The following is a 22,405-nucleotide window of genomic DNA, read 5'->3' on the forward strand; positions in this document are numbered from 1 at the left end:
TAGGCTGATGCCTCGATAGTTCTAGCGTTTAGTCTTCTCCCTTTTCTGATTGCAGGGGAAAATAAGGGCTTTCTTCCAGTAGGCACGGATCTTTCTGCCTGATCAATCATGTCGCCTATTGTTGAGGGGTCTGCGGGCTCTCCCGCAAGAGGAGATTGACTGGGGGGCATTGGGAACTTAGTTGTCCGATGGAATGTTAAGCAGATTGGAAACCTGGGACCCATAGTTTGTCAATACTTTTTTCCTTTTCATCAATGATGATGCGGTCATCATTGTCTTTCAGGACGTCGCATTGTCTTCCAGGAGGTCCAGAAGGTTTCTTCATCAGGGACTACATTTTCCTGGTGTTGTTCTGCATCTGCGTTGAGGACATTGTCTGCGAGCTCGGAATAGCTTGCTTTGTCTTGACGCGCTGATTTCTTGATGGATGGGCGTGGTTTTTCGTGATCGAGCTTTACTTCTTTGCTCTATAAGTGTTAGTGTCTGTGGAGTGATCCAGGGTTATTTTTGTAGTTAGCCAATTACTTTGTCAACTGCAATGTGCAAAGATGTATTGATGGAGTTCCACTTTGATTAGACGTCCGAGGAGATCTCTGCATTCAGCAGGTCATGAAGGTCAGTGCTGTCCTGTCTTTAGATCTTTTAGGGCAGCAATGTGGTAATTTTTTGTCCTGGTTTCCGAGTGTACTTCTTTATTTTTAGTTCCATAGTCGTACAAACCAACCGGTGGTCGCTGTTTAGGCTTATTTCATGCGTGATACAACCAACGAGCATTTATAATAGATGAACGCCAGCGTCTAGAGACAAGTACATTGTCAATTTGATTTCTAGTACGACCATCGTTTGATATCCAAGTTGGTAGAGGGTGGCATTTTTCCAGAAGGATTTTATCTGATACCAGGTTATAGACATGCCAATGTGACTAGGAGTTCTGCGTTTCTTCAAGTGTAAAACGCCCTATCAGTTTGTAGCAATTATATTAATTTGGAGAAACGATATCAACAAGTAAATCACGAGGGCATTATGTCATTGAGTAATTGTCTTGGAGCCTTAATTGTCTCTAAGTATGATTCACTACGAATCGCGCATCCTTTACCCCCACCGAACTATGCTGGGGGTAAACTCACGATGGAAAGGGAAATACCCACAACCCATATTCGCCCCCCCCCCCCACTATTAGCTCACCATCCCAATCACCTCATCATTGAAGATAAGCCCCTGGGAAGAATATAGCGAATATCAAAGCCAATCAATCGCCACTTCTTTGAGAGCAATTCGTTCAATGTAAGTCGGTTATGTCATTGTTTTGAATCGTGTCTTCACCCACAATTTCATAACATAGGAGCGGGCAACTTCCGGGTCTTCGCGTCTTTTCCCTCAACTCTCATCCACATGAGAGCGTTTTTACTTATATGTTATATACGTCTAACAGCATTTTTTTCTTGATTCAGTGGTATGTTTCACATAAGGAGCATATACAAGTAAGTTCAGAGATTTTTTGACACTTCTCGGACCTTCTGCTTGGACGACCCCATAAACCCGCATAAAATTTTTTGGTCGATGGTTTTTATTAAATTTTTGTTTGCAAGTACTTAGCAGCAATTTAAAAAATGTTGAAATGATCATAGGCGTATCATGGACACCCGGATTCCGGTTCTATAACCGGATCAAGACTAGAATCTCGAGGTGGCAGTATCCAGGCTGCCTTGAGTATCGAAATAACACAATCTGCTTGTGACGGATTGAACTTTGTGCTGGAAGGAATGAACGGACAACTTCCCAATTTGGACCTGTTCAACGTTATGGATAAGTTAACTAGATCTAACGATGGAAATGTGTTCATACATGGGCGAAGAGATCCGCCGACTAGAGATCTGATTGAAAATTGTCTCCAAATGCTTCAAACGTCACTCTTAGGAATGTGGCAGCAAGCCTCTGGTCGACCAATATCAGGCCATGCTTTATTTTTACCCTATCATATAGATGCATTGTCCATCAAGTGTCAACCGCAACCGCAAATTGAACCGTCCAGAAGAAGAGTGCCAAACATGGGTTATGCAAACATGGCGAAAACAATAGAAGGAACGGTTCGCTCTATCAACAATTTGCTAGAACGGTTCCACCAGTCCTTCTTTTACTATGTGATGCCTAGCACTAACAACTACATTTCAATTGGGCTTTACATTCCAGCATTGGCACTTTGCCTCCTTTCCAGTGCAGTCAAGGCACTGGACTTGTGGTTCCGATCATTGATTACGTTGCATGTTTTTGAGCAGCCGGAGATACCAAGTCTGAAAGTGATTCCGGATATAACGTCCGTCTTCCGAGTTCTGTTCGCTTCGTTTCTACTTCCAAGTTCCGTATATTTTGCTGTGCCTTGGTTAAATGAACTGAAGGTAATGAATGTTATTAGTGAAGATATTGACAACGCCGAATTTCTCCTCTTTACGTTTTTGGGAACTTTCCTGATTCTGGTTACAATTCCATTATATATGCCGTCTATTTACTGTCAAGAAACATTGACGATGAATCAAAGAGACGTCTACAAATCCATAGCAATCTTCCTGACCATTGTGGGTATTGGTGCTAATTGTGTGGCTAATTTTTCTTTGACCTACTTTGTGGCAATATTATCTGTCCCGATGATGAACTTGACGACTCCTACTAAGTGTAAATACTTACGATTGATGCAAAAAGTTATCTGCTTGGTGTTTTCGCCTTTGACTGTTGTCATGATAATGCCAATTGTTTCTTTTCATTATAATTATTCCGAAGAACCCATAAACGTGGATGTTTGTGTGACTCAGATTAAATCGATGGTTATGAAGGTAGTGCACGAGAGCTATGTACATAACTCGTCTCTCTTGTGGCAAATGTGGATTCTTTTTATTCCACTATGGCTAGTCCACTGGTTCCTGCTCTGGGTTCCGGCTTTGGCAGAGGAGAACAAAGTTCCCTCCAGCAGTGATGAAGATAAATCTAACTGCTCTGAGAATAGTGGAAATGTGACAGATTCCGAGACAGATAACGTTCATAATGTCAATGAGGCAAATGAGATGCAGAAGGATTGAAATGAAGAAGAAATGAAGTTGAATGGTTACCGAGGGAGCATTCTTGCATTGTAGTCTCTTAGCTGTTTCTGCTCAAAGCATTGAAGGAAATCAAAGGTGACGGAACAGTTCAGCGGAAATTGACTATTCTTGATTCTTGATGATCGTAATACTGATTAAACTGATTGAAATTAAACCTTTTGAATTTGTGCATATTTGCTCCAAAAATTTTCTTCCGCTTCGTGTTAGATCTTCGTTAAATTTTAATTGTAGCAGAGTGAAAATTAAAACCTAATAGCGCGATAATTTACAAGTTGGACCTCATCAACATCGGAACGCCTTGAAAATGAACGTTCGGAACCAAAAATATTGTTCAGAGCCAAAATTTTTCCCAGGTGCAAACTTCTTTCGTATGCAACTTGAGTTGTGGTTCAGGCCTCATATTGAATAAATTTTTTTAGGACTGGCAATAACTTTCCTTGCACAGTCAATTGTTCCGACTCACTTCAGTGGGGGAGGAACTATATACTTAAATGGGTTTTTTTTGTTCAGTCAATTTTGGCCGATCGATATATCATCGCAGAGTTGTATGATGTCATTAAAGCCCGTCCTGCGTAGAATATGGAACTAAAAAGATTTTTTTAATTGCGCTTTTTACAGGGAGTTATCGAGGTTCAAAATATTGTGAATAATAGAAGATATTCTTTTGTTTTTAATTACATTTTCCGTATTTTTAGCCAAATTTTCGTCAATTTTGCTAAATTGTGTTAAAATTGTAAACGGCAGCGTCATCGATTTTATCTTGAAAGAGAGAGGATGATTGCTGAATTGTTCGATCCGAGTTTTTTTGTCTAGAATTTGTGCTAAATGTTCAAAATTCAGACGTTTTTCGTCCAAAATGGGACCAAATATCCTTTTTTAGCCCAGTTCTTGCTGGAATTAGACACCTTAAAACTGCGCTCATATTCTTCGTAACCTTACAAAAGAGCGCTAGTTGTACTCCCCCTAGCTTTCAGAGCCTTCTGGAATTATAATTTTTCCAGTTTTGTTGCTAATTTAAACTCGATAATTAAACAAAATGTATTGTTTTTGGTATCCTAAAAAATTTTGTTAAAAAATTGATATATTCCCGAACCATTTATTGCAACAACTGAGTGATTTCCTAGCCGTGCAGTAATATCAGGGCTGATCTTGATCTCACCATGGATCATGGGTTATAAGTGAACCTAGACAATGCCTAGAGTTGTTATGTAATGTCTCTTAGGACTTTGGATTTATTTGATTTATTTGTTTAGGACTTTAGATTGATTTGATAAAATTATTCCGAAGAACCCATAAACGTGGATGTTTGTGTGACTCAGATTAAATCGATGGTTATGAAGGTAGTGCACGAGAGCTATGTACATAACTCGTCTCTCTTGTGGCAAATGTGGATTCTTTTTGTTCCACTGTGGCTAGTCCACTGGTTCCTGCTCTGGGTTCCGGCTTTGGCAGAGGAGAACAAAGTTCCCTCCAGCAGTGATTAAGATAAATCTAACTGCTCTGAGAATAGTGGAATAGCGGAACAGTTCAGCGGAAATTGACTATTCTTGATTCTTGATGATCGTAATACTGATTAAACTGATTGAAATTAAACCTTTTGAATTTGTGCATATTTGCTCCAAAAATTTTCTTCCGCTTCGTTTTCGATCTTCGTTAAATTTTAATTGTAGCAGAGTGAAAATTAAAACCTAATAGCGCGATCATTTTCAAGTTTCACCTCATTAACGTCGGAACGCCTTGAAAATGAACGTTCGGAACCAAAAATATTGTTCAGAGCCAAAATTTTTCCCAGGTGCAAACTTCTTTCGTATGCAACTTGAGTTGTGGTTCAGGCCTCATATTGAATCAATTTTTTAGGACTGGCAATAGCTTTCCTCGCACAGTCAATTGTTCCGACTCACTTCAGTGGGGGAGGAACTATATACTTAAATGGGTTTTTTTTGTTCAGTCAATTTTGGCCGATCGATATATCATCGGAGAGTTGAATGATGTCATTAAAGCCCGTCCTGCGTAGAATATGGAACTAAAAAGATTTTTTTAATTGCGCTTTTTACAGGGAGTTATCGAGGTTCAAAATATTGTGAATAATAGAAGATATTCTTTTGTTTTTAATCACATTTTCCGTATTTTTAGCCAAATTTTCGTCAATTTTGCTAAATTGTGTTAAAATTGTAAACGGCAGCGTCATCGATTTTATCTTGAAAGAGAGAGGATGATTGCTGAATTGTTCGATCCGAGTTTTTTGTCTAGAATTTGTGCTAAATGTTCAAAATTCAGACGTTTTTCGTCCAAAATGGGACCAAATAACCCTTTTAGCCCAGTTTTTGCTGGAATTAGACACCTTAAAACTGCGCTCATATTCTTCGTAACCTTAGAAAAGAGCGCTAGTTGTACTCCCCCTAGCTTTCAGAGCCTTCTGGAATTATAATTTTTCCAGTTTTGTTGCTAATTTAAACTCCATAATTAAACAAAATGTATTGTTTTTGGTATACTAAAAAATTTTTTAAAAAAATTGATATATTCCCGAACCATTTATTGCAACAACTGAGTGATTTCCTAGCCGTGCAGTAATATCAGGGCTGATCTTGATCTCACCATGGATCATGGCTTATAAGTGAACCTAGACAATGCCTAGAGTTGTTATGTAATGTCTCTTAGGACTTTGGATTTATTTGATTTATTTGTTTAGGACTTTAGATTGATTTGATAAAATTATTCCGAAGAACCCATAAACGTGGATGTTTGTGTGACTCAGATTAAATCGATGGTTATGAAGGTAGTGCACGAGAGCTATGTACATAACTCGTCTCTCTTCTGGCAAATGTAAGAAATGTAAATGGATTTTTATGAAGAAAATGTTGGTGAATTTTTGAACTTGTCACTTTTTTATCTTATGAACTGAACTTCTCTGAACTTCTGGTGTAGTCTCAGAAAATGCAGCGGAACCGTAAATAAGGAAGGTTCCATAAGGAAGGTTCGCTGATGTACAGATTAGAGGTAAGTGATGATTTACAGTTCTTGCAGATATCTTATAACCTTAGTGCCCTGAACAACGTGGTGTCGTAAAATTGTGAAGTTTTGGCTTCTGACTGTATTTGTTGTTGTTTTGTGGCCTCGGGACTTAGTATAATTAATGACAAGCACAAATGGCTTGCTGAGGTGATGCTTCTTAATCCATCTCCTTGTTGAAATCGTATGTCTAATATAAGTTTTGAAAATATTTGTTTTCAAAACCATTTTGGGATCTTTGAGCTTCGCTTTCTTTCAAAAAAAATTGTGCTTCTGTCAATGTGTAGCTTAGTCTTTGTAAAGACAGGTCACAGCCCGATTGAAGTGAGCTATAATTTAATTTTTTAACGGTTTTATTTTCAACCATTTGTTACTACGATATTTCATAAAATGTTTTATATATTTGTACATTTTAAAGGATTTTTGTTTTCGTTTTGAATAATAACGTTAATGGCATGTCCCAATGGGTCTGAAGTGTTGCGCAATTGAACTTTTTTAACTCTCTTATTGACAGTTTAGTGGTTTTAACGGCTTCACTGCCATTTTCGCGCAAAGTTTAATTGAAATTGGACTTTTTTTTAAGTTGGTGGTATTTGTCCTTTTTGTAGTTATATGACGTACACTGGATTTTGACAGGCTATTAGTGAACATTTTGATATCTAGTGATATTAATCACTTTGAAATTAGTTGTTTTCAAATTTAGAAACGTAGTTTTGAAATTCTTAACTTTTTGCTCTTTTTTCGTCAACCTGTAACCCAGTCCCAGTGAGGACAGGTCCCATGTGTTTTCTTATGAAGTATAGGTTAATTTGTTTTGTTTAGGTTTTATCTGATGCGAGTTTGATTTTGTTATGATTTTTTTAAGTAGAGATCGAGTTTTGGTCGTAATTTATGTTCATTTGATTTGATTTTAATTATCGTCTTTTCTAGTAGTTCTGTTAACAACAAGTTTCATTGGCACTCTAGCATGGCATTGTTGTGTTCTATTAATGGTTTGTTGAACGATATGGTGTTTTCAAAAGTTTTCTATCTCTATCATTTGGTAGCCAATTAATTCAAGAATGTGGATGAGCGGGGTCGGAACATTGTGCGTACGCACAATTCCGAGCCTCCTTGTCTGTTTATCAAATGAGTGAATCAGAGTTGGGTTTATTCCTGACATAAATAGCACAGTAGTTTAAGTGGCCTAGAACTAAGAATACTATGAGTCGTTGCACTTTAACGTCAAATTTTTTCTGCATTGTAGCAGTTGTTTTATTTTTAGCACAATCTATTTCAAGAACATTTTTTGGCTTCATCTTTTAAGTGTTTAAGTTCAATGAAAGTTAGACGAGAGCCAATTAAAACACTTAAAGACGGTACTTCAAAATCAACTTGACGCTATCAGGTAAGTTTCCAACAATTGTCTTTACATGACAATGAGTTGACGAAGCACACGAAATTTGTACCAGTTTATCAAACGATTGCATATACACCCATCGGTAACATTCGAGCAAAGGAATTTGGCACAAATTTGGGGAAAGAGTAAGTAGAGAACATAATGCAAAAAAAAGTAATTCAATTGTTCTTATTTTGGATTGACGCCATAGTATTCAGCTGATGACTTCCAATAAATGATAAGACTGGAGACTGTAACTGCTAGAAAAAGGTATATATGTGGGCGTTATGTTGCCTTTCTTACCCTGACTTTCTGGTTTTTTGTTGATGTAAGCCGACTGAACCCAAATCCTGCCTGGGCTGGAAAAAATTAAAAAGAAGCATGGGATACGTTGCTTGTGTAGACTCGTAAGGTGACTAAGTGGTTGCAAATACGCGGGCAAACTGAAAAGAAGATTTGATTGATCTCTCTGTTGTCCTTTTCGTCTGAAATCTTGAATTTTTTAAAATAAAATTGTGTAATACATGATAAATACATTCTTTCTTTTTGTTGATTCTTCTGCACTCGTGAGTTTATAAATAGTGCTTAAATATTTTTAATTATTATTAATTGTCCTGAATAGTTTAGAGCTGTGGGGGCGTAGAGAAATTTGAGAAAAATAATGTCATGATTGCTGGATGGACCGTAACTGAAATCCTGTGATTCATTTTTTTTAAATATGACTAGCAATGATTTTGAGGGACACTTAAGTACTTCATAGCGTTAATTGGATGTGGAAGTACCGCTAATATGGACATTATTTAATATGGAAATACCGCGGCTTAATTGGTATTTGCCTATTTTTTGGATATACCGTGTTTTAGTTGTTATTCGCCTAATCTCCACAAAACTGCAGTTCAAAATTTTCGCCCAATGGCTACAAAAATTGTGTTCGCCCCTGAATAAAATTGCATCACCTGTCGTCCTAGAGAATTCTTCCAACATTAGTCGATTTATGTTCAAGTTTTTCGAAAATTTGTTTTCGCTATGGTCTTGTGTGAAAAGCAAGACATCATCGGCATACTTCAATATTTTAGTCTCAGAATATTTCGCAATATTTGAAAGGATTGATGTTTAAGATTCTGTATAGCTTGCTTCGTTGTGGGAATCGGTTTCGAATCGTTAAATGGAAGTTTCATTTGGCTTGCGCTTGCTTTTGGAAATGAAATTAAAATTACCAATAGTAGAGAAATTTTAAAAATTAGCTATTTTTAACTCTTCAGTCAAGTAGTTCCTGGAAGATTCTTTGAACAAATTTGTTGTCTTATATGCAGACTATTTTGTTTACAACTCATTGAGTGCTGCAGATAACTCTGAAAATGGTTAGGTGATTCAATCAGCTTTGCTAAAACTTTCCCTAATTGTTTCCATAATTTCTCTTAGTTGTTTGTTTGGTTAATTTTTTTTGGTATTTTTTGTCGAATTGTTCGCGAAAAGCTTTACTAATGTTTCCGTCCCTAAGAACTAGTCTAACATTTTGTCTTGATGTGTCCTGCTGATTAATGCGTATTGTTTTGCATGTTCAATTTAAGTTCAATACTCTTGCGTGAAAAGTAAATGAATGACGAAAACAAGAAGCAAGCGTATAAAAAACTTAAGAATGAAGCAAGCGTATAAAAAGAGTAACCTTAATTTACACAATTTGAATTGATATCAGATAGATTTTCAGATAAATGGCTAACACGGTCACCTGTGTTCCTCTCACACGATTATATTGAGATGCTAAGAAGTTAAACTTAGGAGCGGAGTTGAGTTTATACAATAGCAACTGCCATTTGGCTTGTTGCTCTGCTGGTTCGATTTCACTATCATTGCACCCAACAGATCAACCCTTCCAGACATGGTAGCTGAGTCAAGTGTGTCATCCTCCACAGATTCTTCTTCGACCTCCTCTGCCCCTCTGGTGAGACTAGTACCCTGTGGACACTGGAGTACGGAACAGGTGGTGAGCTGGCTGAAGAGGACAGACGTCCATTTGGCAGAGAAGTACGCCGATGTGTTCTTGGAGCACGATGTGAACGGAGCTGCTCTGATCAAACTCAATGACAAAACCCTCAGAGAACTTGGAGTACAATTGGTAAGTTAGTGTGTCAATCTGTTATGCAAGATCTCCCCCTCTAGTTCATTTAAATTTTGCTAACTGGGCTTAAATTTGTGGTTTTATATCTTTCATTAAGGTTATTGTTAGGCGAGGTGGCAGATTTGTGGGAACCTTTATGGGGGGGGGGGGGGATTAGCTTCAGCGGATAAGAGATCAATGGGGATGAGAGACTTTAAATTAAGAGAATCGTAGTTTGGTGCAATCGTGGTTGATTAAAAAATATCAGAGTTAAAATTAGAGTTCCCCTCTCATTGGGTGAGATTAAAAGCTAAGAGTCGTTACCCTCCCTCATTGGGTAGCAAGAATTCGTCAATGAAAACACGCATTGACAAACTCCCTACTCATTTGACGATTCAAGTATTGGGGTTATTTTTCCCCTCAAGAGATCAATTATTTCATTGGCTGTAATAAGCTAAACGAGGCGAACCTTACATCCATTAGTCCGAATTATCTTGATAGATATTGTTCTCGTTCACAAGGGCTTTAGTAAGTGCTAGAAGTTTGGCCTTATGTAGTCTTGCGAAATGTAAAGCGGGTCAGAGAGTGAATGATTGTTTTAAGGAATCAGAGAGAAGTCAGTTGATGCATCAGATATACAGGCAGATAATCAAACAGGAGATATTTGACTTGCAAAGGGTAATGGACTCTGTTCAGAAGGAAAACGTATCACCTAAGAGAGCCAAATAACGCCACCCACATCGCTTGAGTGGACAGATCCGTTTTATCGCATCCATTGAAGAATCCTCGAAGCATAAATTGTTGCTGCTGCTGCGAATATTGAGAATTGCCGGAAACTTAGGATATAAAATTCTCTTATGAAATTACAAAATTGTCAAAAACAGAAGAAAGATTCGACTGGAGTCTGGTAGATTTATTTGTAGTTTTTGATAGATTAGTAATTTTTGGTGATTCTTCTAATTTAATTCAATTTATTTGATAACTTACTTTTTATTTAACTATTACATTTCTCGTTGCACGTTAGACCACCTTTATTCTTGAGTTCTGGATACATGAACAATTTAGTATATAGCTGCAATCGTACTCTAATGAATTCGATTTGCTCTGAATAGAATATTCTAAACAGTTACAAAAAAGAAATTAACACCAATGCTTGGTTATTTCGGTGCACTGTAAATTTCTTCATCACGGAGAATTTTTCATTTTCATTGTTCTCATTTATAAACGGTTTTTGTGAGACTTGCTGCCGAAATTGTGTATTTTGGGAGTGAACGAATGGAAGCCTTCATTCTTATACGTCCTCGGACTGAAAAGCTCCATGATTAATTGCTCTCGAACGAAAGGCTACAGCCCTGAATTAAATTGCGTCTTCTATCGCTCGAGAGTAATTCTTCCGACATTAGTCGGTTCATGTTTTGTTTGTTTCCTAGACATTTTATTACAAATCAGATTCATAGCCAATTTTTTTGTATAGTGTCTAATAGGGTCTGAATTTAAGTTATAGAAACTTGTTTTGATTGCCATATGGTGTTTGAAAATAGGCAGTGTCATCTGGCTATTCAAATCTTGATAACTAAATCTTCAGGCATTGGTCATCAAATTTTAAGTGACTGCTTGGGAATAATTTTTCAATAATGGACATTTTCAAATTTTTATCAACACTTCCAAGGATTTAGGTTTTTCATCATTTGATCTTTTTCAGCTGTATGAATTCTAATGTTCATTTTTTGAATTTTCATTTCAACCAATCTACGTGTATGTGTATGTAAGTTGTTGCTTTTGATTATTGAAAGCTGTTTCTTTTGATTATTAAAAGCTCTAGTAATAGGCTACTAATGGCATTCTCTTGGGTTTTTTCGTCTTGAAGATTTTTTAGAAACCATATGACGTCACGCTTACATCAGATCTGATATTTTGCATTCATGCAATTTCGACTGAATTGCGCGTGTTACGTTATTTTTCTCACTTAGTGGAGTGAGTTCAGTGACGTGATTTTTTTTAGTCAAGTGAATTAACTCATTCCAACAACGACTTCCTCTCTAAGGGAGACTGGCGCATTCTTATGCATTGAAGGTTATTTGAGGATATCTCAGCAATTTAATGAAAGAATTTGAAAGTGCAAGTCTACGACGCCATCGCATCTATGTTTCTGGTGGCAATCAACCAGCCTTTTTATCTTTAACTCTTTTTTTGAATAGAATGTTTACATTTCTCCCCGAACTTAGCGCGTTTATGTATCAAGTATTTCGAGTGGTTTTTGTTGTTCTATATCCGTTTAGGTTCAGGAATGTCGTTCTGGTTGCAGTTGCTTCTCCTTTGAGCGCTTTTTTGAAATCGACGAAATTAATTGTGTGGCTCCAAATTTTGAAAATTTCTATCGGTTTTTTTTATTTCTTTGGGATCTCTTGCTAACTATGGGGATGGGTTTTGATATTCTCGCGATTATTGCTGCAAAGTTTTGACAATGGAAAGTTTTTGGTCGTTCAATTTTCAGAGCTAGTTTTCTCAGTTAACTTGTTTTTTGCTGTGCTTTTATTTATTAATTGACTGTGTTGATAACAGTTAATTTTTGTAAAGAGTAAAACTAAGATTTTTAAAGTTTTTAAACGTTGGTTTTTGTTCGTGTTTTTTGTTCCTCGGGTCTTGCTTTTGTTTGACCATGTTTGAATTTTTATAGCTCGGAAGTGTGTCTGAAAGCCAAGAGTCCTTCGTCCTGCACTTTTTTTGTCTTATCGTCTTGCATTAGGTTAATTATGCTACAAAAATTTGTTTTGCTATTCTATTGCGTTATAGGGGATGAAATGTTGACATCGGTCTCATAACCGCTTTGACAGAGTGAAATAATCTTTTGTCCCAAAGTTGGTTTTTTTTAAAAAATTCGAATTTCAGTTTTTCTTTAAGATTTGGCGTATTAATTGCTCTCAAACGAAGTTTTTAGCAATTATATTAGTCCTGTTGGTCTTTTTATTGCGATTTTTTGCTTGACCGATTTTTTGTCTGAACCATTTGACTCTTTGTCTTCAACAAAAAGGAGATAACAGGTAACGCTCAGTGTGCATTTAGTTATCTTAGAGCCTTTCAGCCCTATAGTCTTCAAATATGCAATTCACAGAAACTGTTTTGGAGACTTATACTTATGGTGTGAAGGGCGTATCTTAGAGGTTGACCCTCTCCCCTCATCAGCCCCCTCCTCCTCACTTCAGCCCCCCATCCCCAATTCTTTACATCTTTCAGGCTGTAATGGCCTCGTACAACCATGGATGGACCACCTCCAACCGTCCCCCTACTGTCCCCCCCCGCTGTGCTCACCTCACGGACCTTCAGTTAAGCTAAAGCTAGCCTCACTAAACCGTTGTTAGCTACTGACGAAGCCAACCGCTTGCCGGTAGTTTGAGAGCAATTCGCCCGATGTTAAATTGGATCTATTCTGTTTCGGGCCCCAGCTTAGTTTTATGACCCCCCAGGTGCACGTGCATTATTTTTACATAGTAACGTGCTATATGACACTTAATCTTAATTTGTAACTGGGGTTCATAAAAAAACACTGGGTGGCCGGAACAGAATAGATCCGGTTAATTATATATTTGATCATTTCGATTTTATTGGTTGTCATTAGGCATCAATATAGTTTTCAATTATTTTCTGATTAGCGTTTTGAATTGATTTTTATGACGGAAATGGTAATTTTTTGCCTCTTTTATTTAACAGGTTTGTTGGGTTAATTCAGTTTCTGCTTCGAAAGGCTTTTTAAAATTAGTTTTAGAGATACAAAAACTGCTGAAGCTTGAATAAATGATGTTTTGAGTCGTTTGGATTTCTTCAGCTGCCTTTTCGTCAATTTTGTTGTGACCTTTTGTTCACGCTTCACTCGGAGTGATTTTTTATCCGTTTTTAATTGCTCTCGAACTAAGTTTGAAGCAATTATTGTAAAGATGTGTCTTCTAATACAAAATTTTGCTTGATGCTTTTGCGCTTTTCTAAAATATTCTTTGGTTTCTTGAGTGACTTTTTCTTAATTGTTCTTAAATGTTCTTATTTTTGAGTGATTTATGCTGCGATTTCAGCTGTCAGTCTCCAGGTTTGGGATCGAAACCTAGTGGGGAAGTGTTTTTTGCACCCATAAAACATTCATAAGCTGAGCTCCCTCTAAATTAAATTGGCCCCGTCTGTCGTTCGAGCGCAATTCATCCGACGTTAGTCGGTTGATGTTTTCATTTCGTTTTCGAGTTTTGTACGTATCGTGAGTTCTCATTTTCAGTGGGTTTAATTTTTGGTTACTGAAGTGAACGGGTTTTAATCTATAATAAGTTTTATCTTTTCACAAAAGATTTTCGCGTTTTTCAATTGAGAGCTAATATTGACTGAGAACTACAACTAATGCTCGAATTCAATTGTAATTCTCAGGTAACCGAATTGTGCTGATTTTTGCAAAACAAGCGAAGGTATGTTTTTTTGCCATCTGACAGGTATGTAGAAAGTTATTGAGGAAAATAACGGCTCTCGGCTTTATTTGGTGAAGCTCGTTGACAAAAGGTTTGAGAGTTTGTAATCCTATTATTAGTGTCGGATGTCCTCTCAATTCGGCTTCGCCTTTTTGTCAACTCTGCTCGATACACTAATAAGTTCACACGTTGTCTAGTTATTATTTCTCGTTGTTTTTTTTATTTATAAATGCCTCTCCTTTATGGGACCATAAAGATTGAAACGTAAAATCGGAACCGTAACCTAGAGTTAATTACCTACTTTTTTAAACTAAAATAATCAAGAATGGTTTATTAAATATCAGAACCAATTATCCAATCAGGCTGTACGTAAGAGCCATCATATATAGAATTACATGAAAATGCTCTTCGTCTGTTATTAGATATTTTTCAGAATGATTGAAAGCTATTGCTTTTAGAAATTGTTTTTACTGCTCAAAACTCTAACGTGAGAGGACAATTTATCCTCTTTTGAATGCTTTTAAGCATCAGAGATTTGCCCGCTTGGTTGTTTCTTCAAAGAAATTATTTTTTTCTTTGGCTCTGTTTAACAATCAGTAGGGAAGCCTTACACCTAAAATTTTTCGATGTTCCCCAAGACCTTACAGTTTTGTAGTCTAATTCGATAATTCTCGAGTTTAATCATTCAGCCGGGAAGATCTAATCTTTGACAAGAAGATGACGGGAGCTGACAAACTTCTGACGTCAGTGACAACCATTTCGACAGTTAATTTGTCCTTTTCTGAGCTGTTTTTAGTAGTATAAGTTTGCAGAAAAAGCTGCAAAATATTTCCCAGAAAATATAATGAACTAATTTCAGTAGCGAGCTTACTGAAAGTCGTTTGCAGATCTATTTGGAAAAATAACTAACGTTGTCTGCATTCGATGTGTTGAATGCATAAGCTTATTCTTGTTCAGAAATTTATACGTTTCTTGCAATATGTTCTGTTTAATTGCTCTCGAAAATTCTTTCGATTTCACTTCCTGAGTGTTTTTTTAGTCTGACTTTCAACTTTTTGAGTAATTTGAATTGAGCGCATGCAGAAATTATGTCTGCTGCTAAAGTAAAACCGATTGTGAGCGATGAATGTAGCCCCTGTAGCGCAGAGGTTAATGTCCTCGACTCTTGCCAGAGAGGTCAAAAGGTTTCGCACCATAAAAGTTTCTCTAGCCTACGCCCGCGTCTAAATTGTTTGCCCCGGCAGTCATTCGAGAGCAATTCCTCCGACCTTAGTCGGTTTATGTTTTATGTCTCAAATTGGCCATTCGAACTGGTATCATCTGCGAGCTGAACAATGTCAAATTCACCTCCACTTTGTTCGGAATTCTTTGACCTAATGAAAGATTTTTGCTCATATAACTATAGATTGGGTGAGCATCTTTTTAATAGCCGCGAAGCGATAGCGGCTATTATTGGGGACATCGTGGTTTTTTTACAATTTGAATTGTATTGGGGCGCTGTGTTTTTTGTAAGATGTGTTCACACATTTTTCAATGAATTTTATCTTTCAAAACGGGATAAACAGGTAAAGCCTAGCGGGCATGACGTTTCATTAGAGGCCTAAAATGGACGCTATTAGTCCTTCAAGTGCTTAAAGTGGTGTAGCTGCTGGGATGGGCTCAATTTAAGGTTAAAAGATCATTTTTAGGAGTCTTTGGGCTCAAATTGGTGATGTTTTTTGTGATTTTTTTAAGTTTTTTCTTTGATTAGTCTTAAGTTGAAGCTTTTAAAAGTTGATCAAGGCCTTTTGCGATAAAAATTACTGGTTATGACCATTTTATGAGCTGTATATTTTGGTACTACAAACACAAACACGCAAAATGATACTAATTTTTGCATTTTTGAAGATTTTTTGAAAAGTTTTTTCCAGCTTCAGCGGCCAGGGAATATCCTTTAATCTTTGATAATAGGGCACTGCATAGTTTCTACTAAATATGGATTGGTTTTCAACATTTTAATGTCTCGAATTTTAACATTTTATTGATAAAATCTGCAATTTTTTTTAAGGTTTCTAAAGTTTTTGTCAATTTTTGATATTTATCCATTCTCAAATGTCAGGAAACCTATTCCACGGTCTGGAAAAATTTACTGCATGGTTGTTAGTCTCAATGGATTTGTTTTCAACACTTTAACCTTTCGAATTTTGAAAATTTTTTGTTAAATTTTGCAATTTTTTCATGTTTTTCAAAACATTCGTCTTTTATTCATTTTTTCTTGCCTAAGTAGCCAGATAACCTCATACAGCGTTTGATAGTATGTTAATAAATAGTTGCTACGGGGCAATTGAATGGTTTTCAACATTTTAAAAGAACCAATCTCTATTTTTTGAATTCTGAATTTTTTATAAAAAATTATTGCCTATCGATCTTTGAACCAATTAAATTTTAAGGCTAGGAATTGGATTACTGCATAGCCTCTAGAGACACAGAAATGATTCTTAAGATATTAATAACACAATTTTCAGCAACATTTTACTAAAATTTGCAATTGATTCCATTTTATAAAATTTTTGGGTCATTCTCTCGATTTTATCGATCTTTAAGGGCCAATGAATTTCAATTAATATAATACTTGACCGATTTCAGTGACAAAAATTGGTTTTGAACATATTTTTGAAACAGGTATATTTAAAGGGATCAATTTTGCCTGAGGGGTAAAAGCTTCAAGAGTTTTAGCATTAATTATATTTTTGTTTAGTTTGCTTGATTGTTTGTTTCTCAATTTTTTGAGATGATTTTGTTTGTGCTTTGGTTGGCATTGATCAATCAATCTGGTGGTCAGCTAGTGTACTTCTAGCTTTTTCATTCAATTCTTTGAATTGTTTTCAGGACTTGTCATGCTACGTTTTTTTTAATTCGTCGTCTCCATTGATGATTCTTACGACCTTAATTCTTGGAATTTACTTTTTCAATGACTTCAGCGACTTTTACTGCTTTGCAGCTAAAAAATGATATCTGAACTTACTTATGGAACTTTAATTTTTATGAACATTTACTACTTAAAGATCGATAGTGTGCATCTAAGTAGTGCCAAACTTATATGCCCTAAATCTTGAGTATTAGTTTTTGAGTTTTTGATTTCGAAAATCAATTTTGAAAAGGCTCTTTTAGGGCTTTTTCCTTATAGACCGTATGTGACAAAAAATTGACAGTCCAAATCTAACTTAAAAAGTCTAGTGGTCTATTAAAGGACTGGTGGTTGATCTGTATCTTATTTCTTAAGTTGTTTCAATTCATGGAAGAACACAAGCGGCTATCGTGGCTATTTGCGGGCTACGTTTTCTCAATTAGGTACAAAAGTTTAACAAAATTAAAGCATTGAGGTCAATTAATGACGAAATATTGTAAAAAAAATTGTTTGTAGAAGATTGGAGTGATTGATAGCTATTATTTGAGCTCGTTTTAAAGTTGAAACTTAAGAAATTGGGATATTTTTATGTCCGATGTGTGCTTACCGAGTTTGAATCTCTGCTAGAACAGAGCTTTTACTCAGTTGAGTAGTCGAAGGTAACGTTGAAATGACGCGAGAGTTGCCTAATGAAGAGAATCTGTGACAAAAATTTTGGCAAAACAGTCACAGCTTTGTTCCCTTTCCGAAAATCAAATAACTTGAAGTGTTATATGTTTAATTGCTTTCGGAGAGAAATCATTGTAAACTTTGCATCGTTTTAAGATTCGAAGAGTAGTATTGGTTTTCTACAGGGTTTTTTTACGACTCGCAGAGGAGTATTGGTATTCTACAGCTAGACCAAGTTTGTGGACGACTTGTTTTTTGACTTCTTTCGTTTCGAACATTTACATTTGAGTTTGACTGTTGACTTGTTTTCGAACATCGGACTTTAACAGTAGCTTAGTTTGTAATGTATAGTAGTTAGGAACTGCTTATCTCAACCTCCCACCTATCTCGTAACCCCAGCACCTACTCCTACGCACGCAGTAAAAAAATGTGTCTGCATTTTCAAAATTATTTCTTTTTTGTTTTTAGTGGGCTACTTTTTGTTTTTTCTTGTTCTGATGTTTCTCTTCTGATGTTTCTACCATTCTGATGTTTAATATATTTTGGTTTTAATGTTTTGATTTCGGTAAGGCTAGGTTAGAGATTATAATGCTCGACGCTGCGAGTAGTTTCAGGTATTCTACCGGCCATGTTTTTTCAAGCTGAAGTCAATACTTGAAATTTGACTTTTGTTATTAAACCTTGACTTTGTTTTAGGACGTTGACTTCAGTTTTTGAACAAGGGACTTTTAAAGGAGCTTAGTTTACAATGTATAGTAATAAGGAACTGATGGTATTATTCAAGGTTAAAAGGTCATTTGGAGAATTTTTGATCCCATGTAAGTTCCTCCAACTTATCTGAACTGCCCCTCCATCTAGCACCCACCCCCACCTCCCCCTCCCCCCACACGCACTTCTACCCCCCTCCCCCCACCCCACACACGCACTTACCCCTAAATACACCCCCCCTCCCCCCACACGCACACACCATCCTATCAACATTTCACATTTTTTCTCACTGTTTTTTGCTTTTTTGTTTCTTATTTCTGAAATAGACAGGGCTAGATAAGACTGTTTTGCTACTTGACTCTTTGAGTCGTTTCCGGTATTCTACCGGCTAGCTTTTTTATTCAAAATTTTCGCTTCACCGTTTTTCACTTTTCGAATGACTTTTACGCCCTTCCGTTATTGCGTGATCTAAAGTTCTCTCTCATTCACAATTTCAAGCAGCTGAACCCAATTAGCGGCAATTTAATGCTCAATGTCAATTGATAAGTGCGCCGAAGCTGGGGTAATTTTTTCACTTTAAATCTTAATAGTAGTATCAACTTCTAATGAGGTTATTTGAACCCCCCCTAGTGAATTTTTTAGTCGCATTCGGCTTAGAGGAATCCCCCCACTGTTGGCTTAGAGGAAGTATACTGCAAGCCAGCTAAAATAACCCAATAAATTTGGAGTAAAGGTGATAATGAGTTCCTAATTTTTGTAATAATTGTTCAAATAATCGTTTACGTTTTGGTGTCAGCATTGATCTAATCTAAGTTTTTATAACCATTACTTGAGTATTAAGTAGTCTGCGATAGAAAATGAGGTAAAAGAATTATAGTTTGTTAAAGTTTTTGCGAACTCGGGGCATTTGTATTGTTTTGTGAAGTTAATCTACTTCCTCGACTGAGTTGTAATGCTTTAAAAAATTTGGTTTTTCGTTGCTCATAGACAAAGTTCATATAAATATTTTTAGTCTGTTGATCCTCTCTCTGGTCCTTACTTTTCAATTGCCTTTGGTCATTAAAGTCTTGCTTGTGTTCTAATTACCATAAAGCTTGTGCTCTTAACCATAAGCTTAAGTAGCTGAAGTTACTTGCCTTTCTTTGTAAATCGCTTCGCCAAAATTGGCTTCTTTTTAAAAAATCAATCATTGTATTGTAAAGCATGTCGAATATCGGTCGAATATTAGCATCATTTGAATTCACTTGAAAAGGTATAGCCGCCTACCTGCTGACGCTGGTTAGGGAACAACCCCTCGAGCAGGATTTCATTCCCATTTCAAGGTTTCGCTGTTGATTCCAAAGGGTAGTTTGCGACAATTACTTTCTGCTTTATCACCTGTTGTGATTATTGCCTGTATTTATAAAATTTTAGAGATCAAGAGCTTGCATGTAACGGATGTGGATAGTTTGTTCTGACTTTTTCTGCTATTGTGTAATGAATTAAGTATAGGTTACGTGACTCTGCTTGAATTGCTTGAAGTCACCGAGAAATTTTGGCGTTTAACGAGAACCGCGTAGTTTAGTCGAGTTATCAAGAACCCCTCTTCATATCTATGTATGAAACGTCTGGCACCCCACCACCTTTTTGCTAAGAAGGTACTTCAGCACCGAGCTGAGCTGATATTTAGGAGACCTTCAGCTTCCATTCTGCCTTGAGATTAGTTAAAGAGAGGAGAAAGGGAATATTAATTTGATGGCTGAGTGGTGGAAGAGTCTTTTTTAACCAAAAACCGAAATTGGATGTATTTATTTTCATCAGCTTTGGAAAATTGCGACATCTATTTTCCGCACCATATCACTCCTAAATCGTTTGTGGCTGCTGGGAAGACCAGAAACAGCTTCTTTGCGCCATTTGATCATTTATCGCCCAAAGAGAGGGGGACTGCTTGATTGATCGAATCTGATTTGCCCTGGGGACATACGCTATTTTTAGCAGACATGAGAACCTATTTGATGGCATAAATATAGAGAATCCTCGATCAGCTCAAAAGTCTCCAAGCTTGCGATTCACTGAAGCTGTTTTGGAGACTTATACTTATGGTCTGAAGGGCGGTTCCGATGCACCCCCCGCTGCGCTCAGCTCACGCCCCTTCAATTTAGCTAAAGCTAGCCTCACTAAAACGTAGCTAGCTACTGACAAGCCAACCGCTCGCCAGTCGTTCGAGAGCAATTGGCCCGACGTTAGTCGGTTATGTTGCTGACATCACTTAAACAACTAAATCTAATTTTTTATGGCATGATAACAAAAACAGTTTACTCTCTGGTTGGGTTTTCTTGGCTATAAATTTACCCGCTCCTGTTAATTTTTATGAACAATATTTGAAGCTATTTGGAGAGTTCTGTTAGTTGCAAGAGCAATAGTTAATACTTGCGTACTAATGGCTTTCTACTATTAAGAATTCGTCAACTGCCTGAAGTTAAATTATTTTTCTGAAATTGCCTCAGTTTTGCCGCAGTTCTGCATTTGTTTATATTCATGCACCATAAACAGCAACCATTTTGCTTCTTCACTTTTGAAATGTCTTACGAATCCTCGAATGTTTTTTATGGAATGAGTTTGCCATGATATCGTAGGGTTTGTAACTCTGAAAGAACGTACTCACTACTACTAAGGCAATAAACTGTTAGTTTGGAGATTTCGGGCCTGGAAAATAGCTATTATTATTCTAAGATAGTGTAGTTTACGGAGTATTCTGATTTCAGTAGGAACGCTGCTTTGTTTGTTGATTGCCCCAAAAATGGAAAAGTTTTTATAATTGCAACAATTTGACTTTAGATGTTGTGATCTAAAGTTTTGAACCACGAAAATCTGCAACTATCGTCCGGCACTGGATTTTTTGATAGCTCAAAGCATAAACTAAAAAGCAAATATTTTTATGTGGAGAGTTATGAGTGGTATCATTAGAAAGCCCGTCCAGCGTAGAATATATAATTCAGCCTTTTAAAATTCCCCTTTTCAAAATTCTGCTTTTTCATCAAAAATGACACGAATTAAGCTTCTTTTGGTCCACTTTATCAATTTGCCGGATTAGTAAACCTAAAAACACTCTTCTGACACAATCTTCGCTAACTCCAAATAGGTCTAATTTTACTTTTTGCTCTTCCTTTGAGAGTGATCTTGAATTAAAATTTTGCCGTTTTTTGCTAATTTAAATCGTTAGTAATCCAAAATGCATAATTTTTTTTGATATATGAGTTGGTGTGAAATTTTCCGTATCCAGAAATCAAGGCTAATTTTGCTCTTATGGTTGTTTATTAAAATCCAATATTAGCAGGTACAATTGATTATATCTTTGTTTTCCGGAACAATTAAGTACTACTTAGATTGTTCAGTTTTGGCTTTTTTGACTTAAGTTATGTTAAAAATAAACATTGAATTATATATATTCTGCTGCTTTATTTATAGATTTCTTTTGGGAGGGCTTCAGCAAATTTTGCGAAATTCCCAAACTTCCCTCACTAAAACGTAGCTAGCTACTGACAAGCCAACCGCTCGCCAGTCGTTTGAGAGCAATTGGCCCGACGTTAGTCGGTTGTGTTGCTGACATCACTTAAACAACTAAATCTAATTTTTTATGGCATGATAACAAAAACAGTTTACTCTCTGGTTGGGTTTTCTTGGCTATAAATTTACCCGCTCCTGTTAATTTTTATGAACAATATTTGAAGCTATTTGGAGAGTTCTGTTAGTTGCAAGAGCAATAGTTAATACTTGCGTACTAATGGCTTTCTACTATTAAGAATTCGTCAACTGCCTGGAGTTAAATTATTTTTCTGAAATTGCCTCAGTTTTGCCGCAGTTCTGCATTTGTTTATATTCATGCACCATAAACAGCAACCATTTTGCTTCTTCACTTTTGAAATGTCTTACGAATCCTCGAATGTTGTTTATGGAATGAGTTTGCCATGATATCGTAGGGTTTGTAACTCTGAAAAAACGTACTCACTACTACTAAGGCAATAAACTGTTAGTTTGGAGATTTCGGGCCTGGAAAATAGCTATGATTATTCTAAGATAGTGTAGTTTACGGAGTATTCTGATTTCAGTAGGAACGCTGCTTTGTTTGTTGATTGCCCCAAA

The 22,405-nt window shown here is 36.5% G+C and overlaps 2 protein-coding genes across 2 annotated transcripts in view; both read left to right on the forward strand.

Annotated features, from left to right (window-relative positions):
• Nucleotides 1-3,259, forward strand: part of LOC142345785 (GPI-anchor transamidase component GPAA1-like) — a 15,744-nt gene extending 12,485 nt beyond the window's left edge. Inside the window, exon 2 of the mRNA XM_075398131.1 lies at nucleotides 1,629-3,259. Coding sequence (XP_075254246.1) covers nucleotides 1,629-3,071 — 1,443 coding nt within the window. The 3' untranslated portion in view covers nucleotides 3,072-3,259. The remainder of the gene's footprint in view (nucleotides 1-1,628) is intronic.
• A 5,863-nt stretch (nucleotides 3,260-9,122) lies between these two features.
• LOC142345390 (sterile alpha motif domain-containing protein 12-like) lies at nucleotides 9,123-10,563 on the forward strand. Its single transcript, XM_075397422.1, has 2 exons — nucleotides 9,123-9,595; nucleotides 10,181-10,563. Exons 1-2 carry the CDS (start codon nucleotides 9,359-9,361, stop codon nucleotides 10,304-10,306), a joined length of 363 nt encoding a protein of 120 aa, XP_075253537.1. The 5' UTR covers nucleotides 9,123-9,358; the 3' UTR covers nucleotides 10,307-10,563.
• The last annotated feature ends 11,842 nt before the right edge of the window (nucleotides 10,564-22,405 follow it).

This window comes from Convolutriloba macropyga, chromosome 9 (assembly GCF_964194025.1).
Source record: "Convolutriloba macropyga chromosome 9, txConMacr16.3, whole genome shotgun sequence".
NCBI classification, from domain to species: Eukaryota; Metazoa; Xenacoelomorpha; order Acoela; family Convolutidae; genus Convolutriloba; species Convolutriloba macropyga.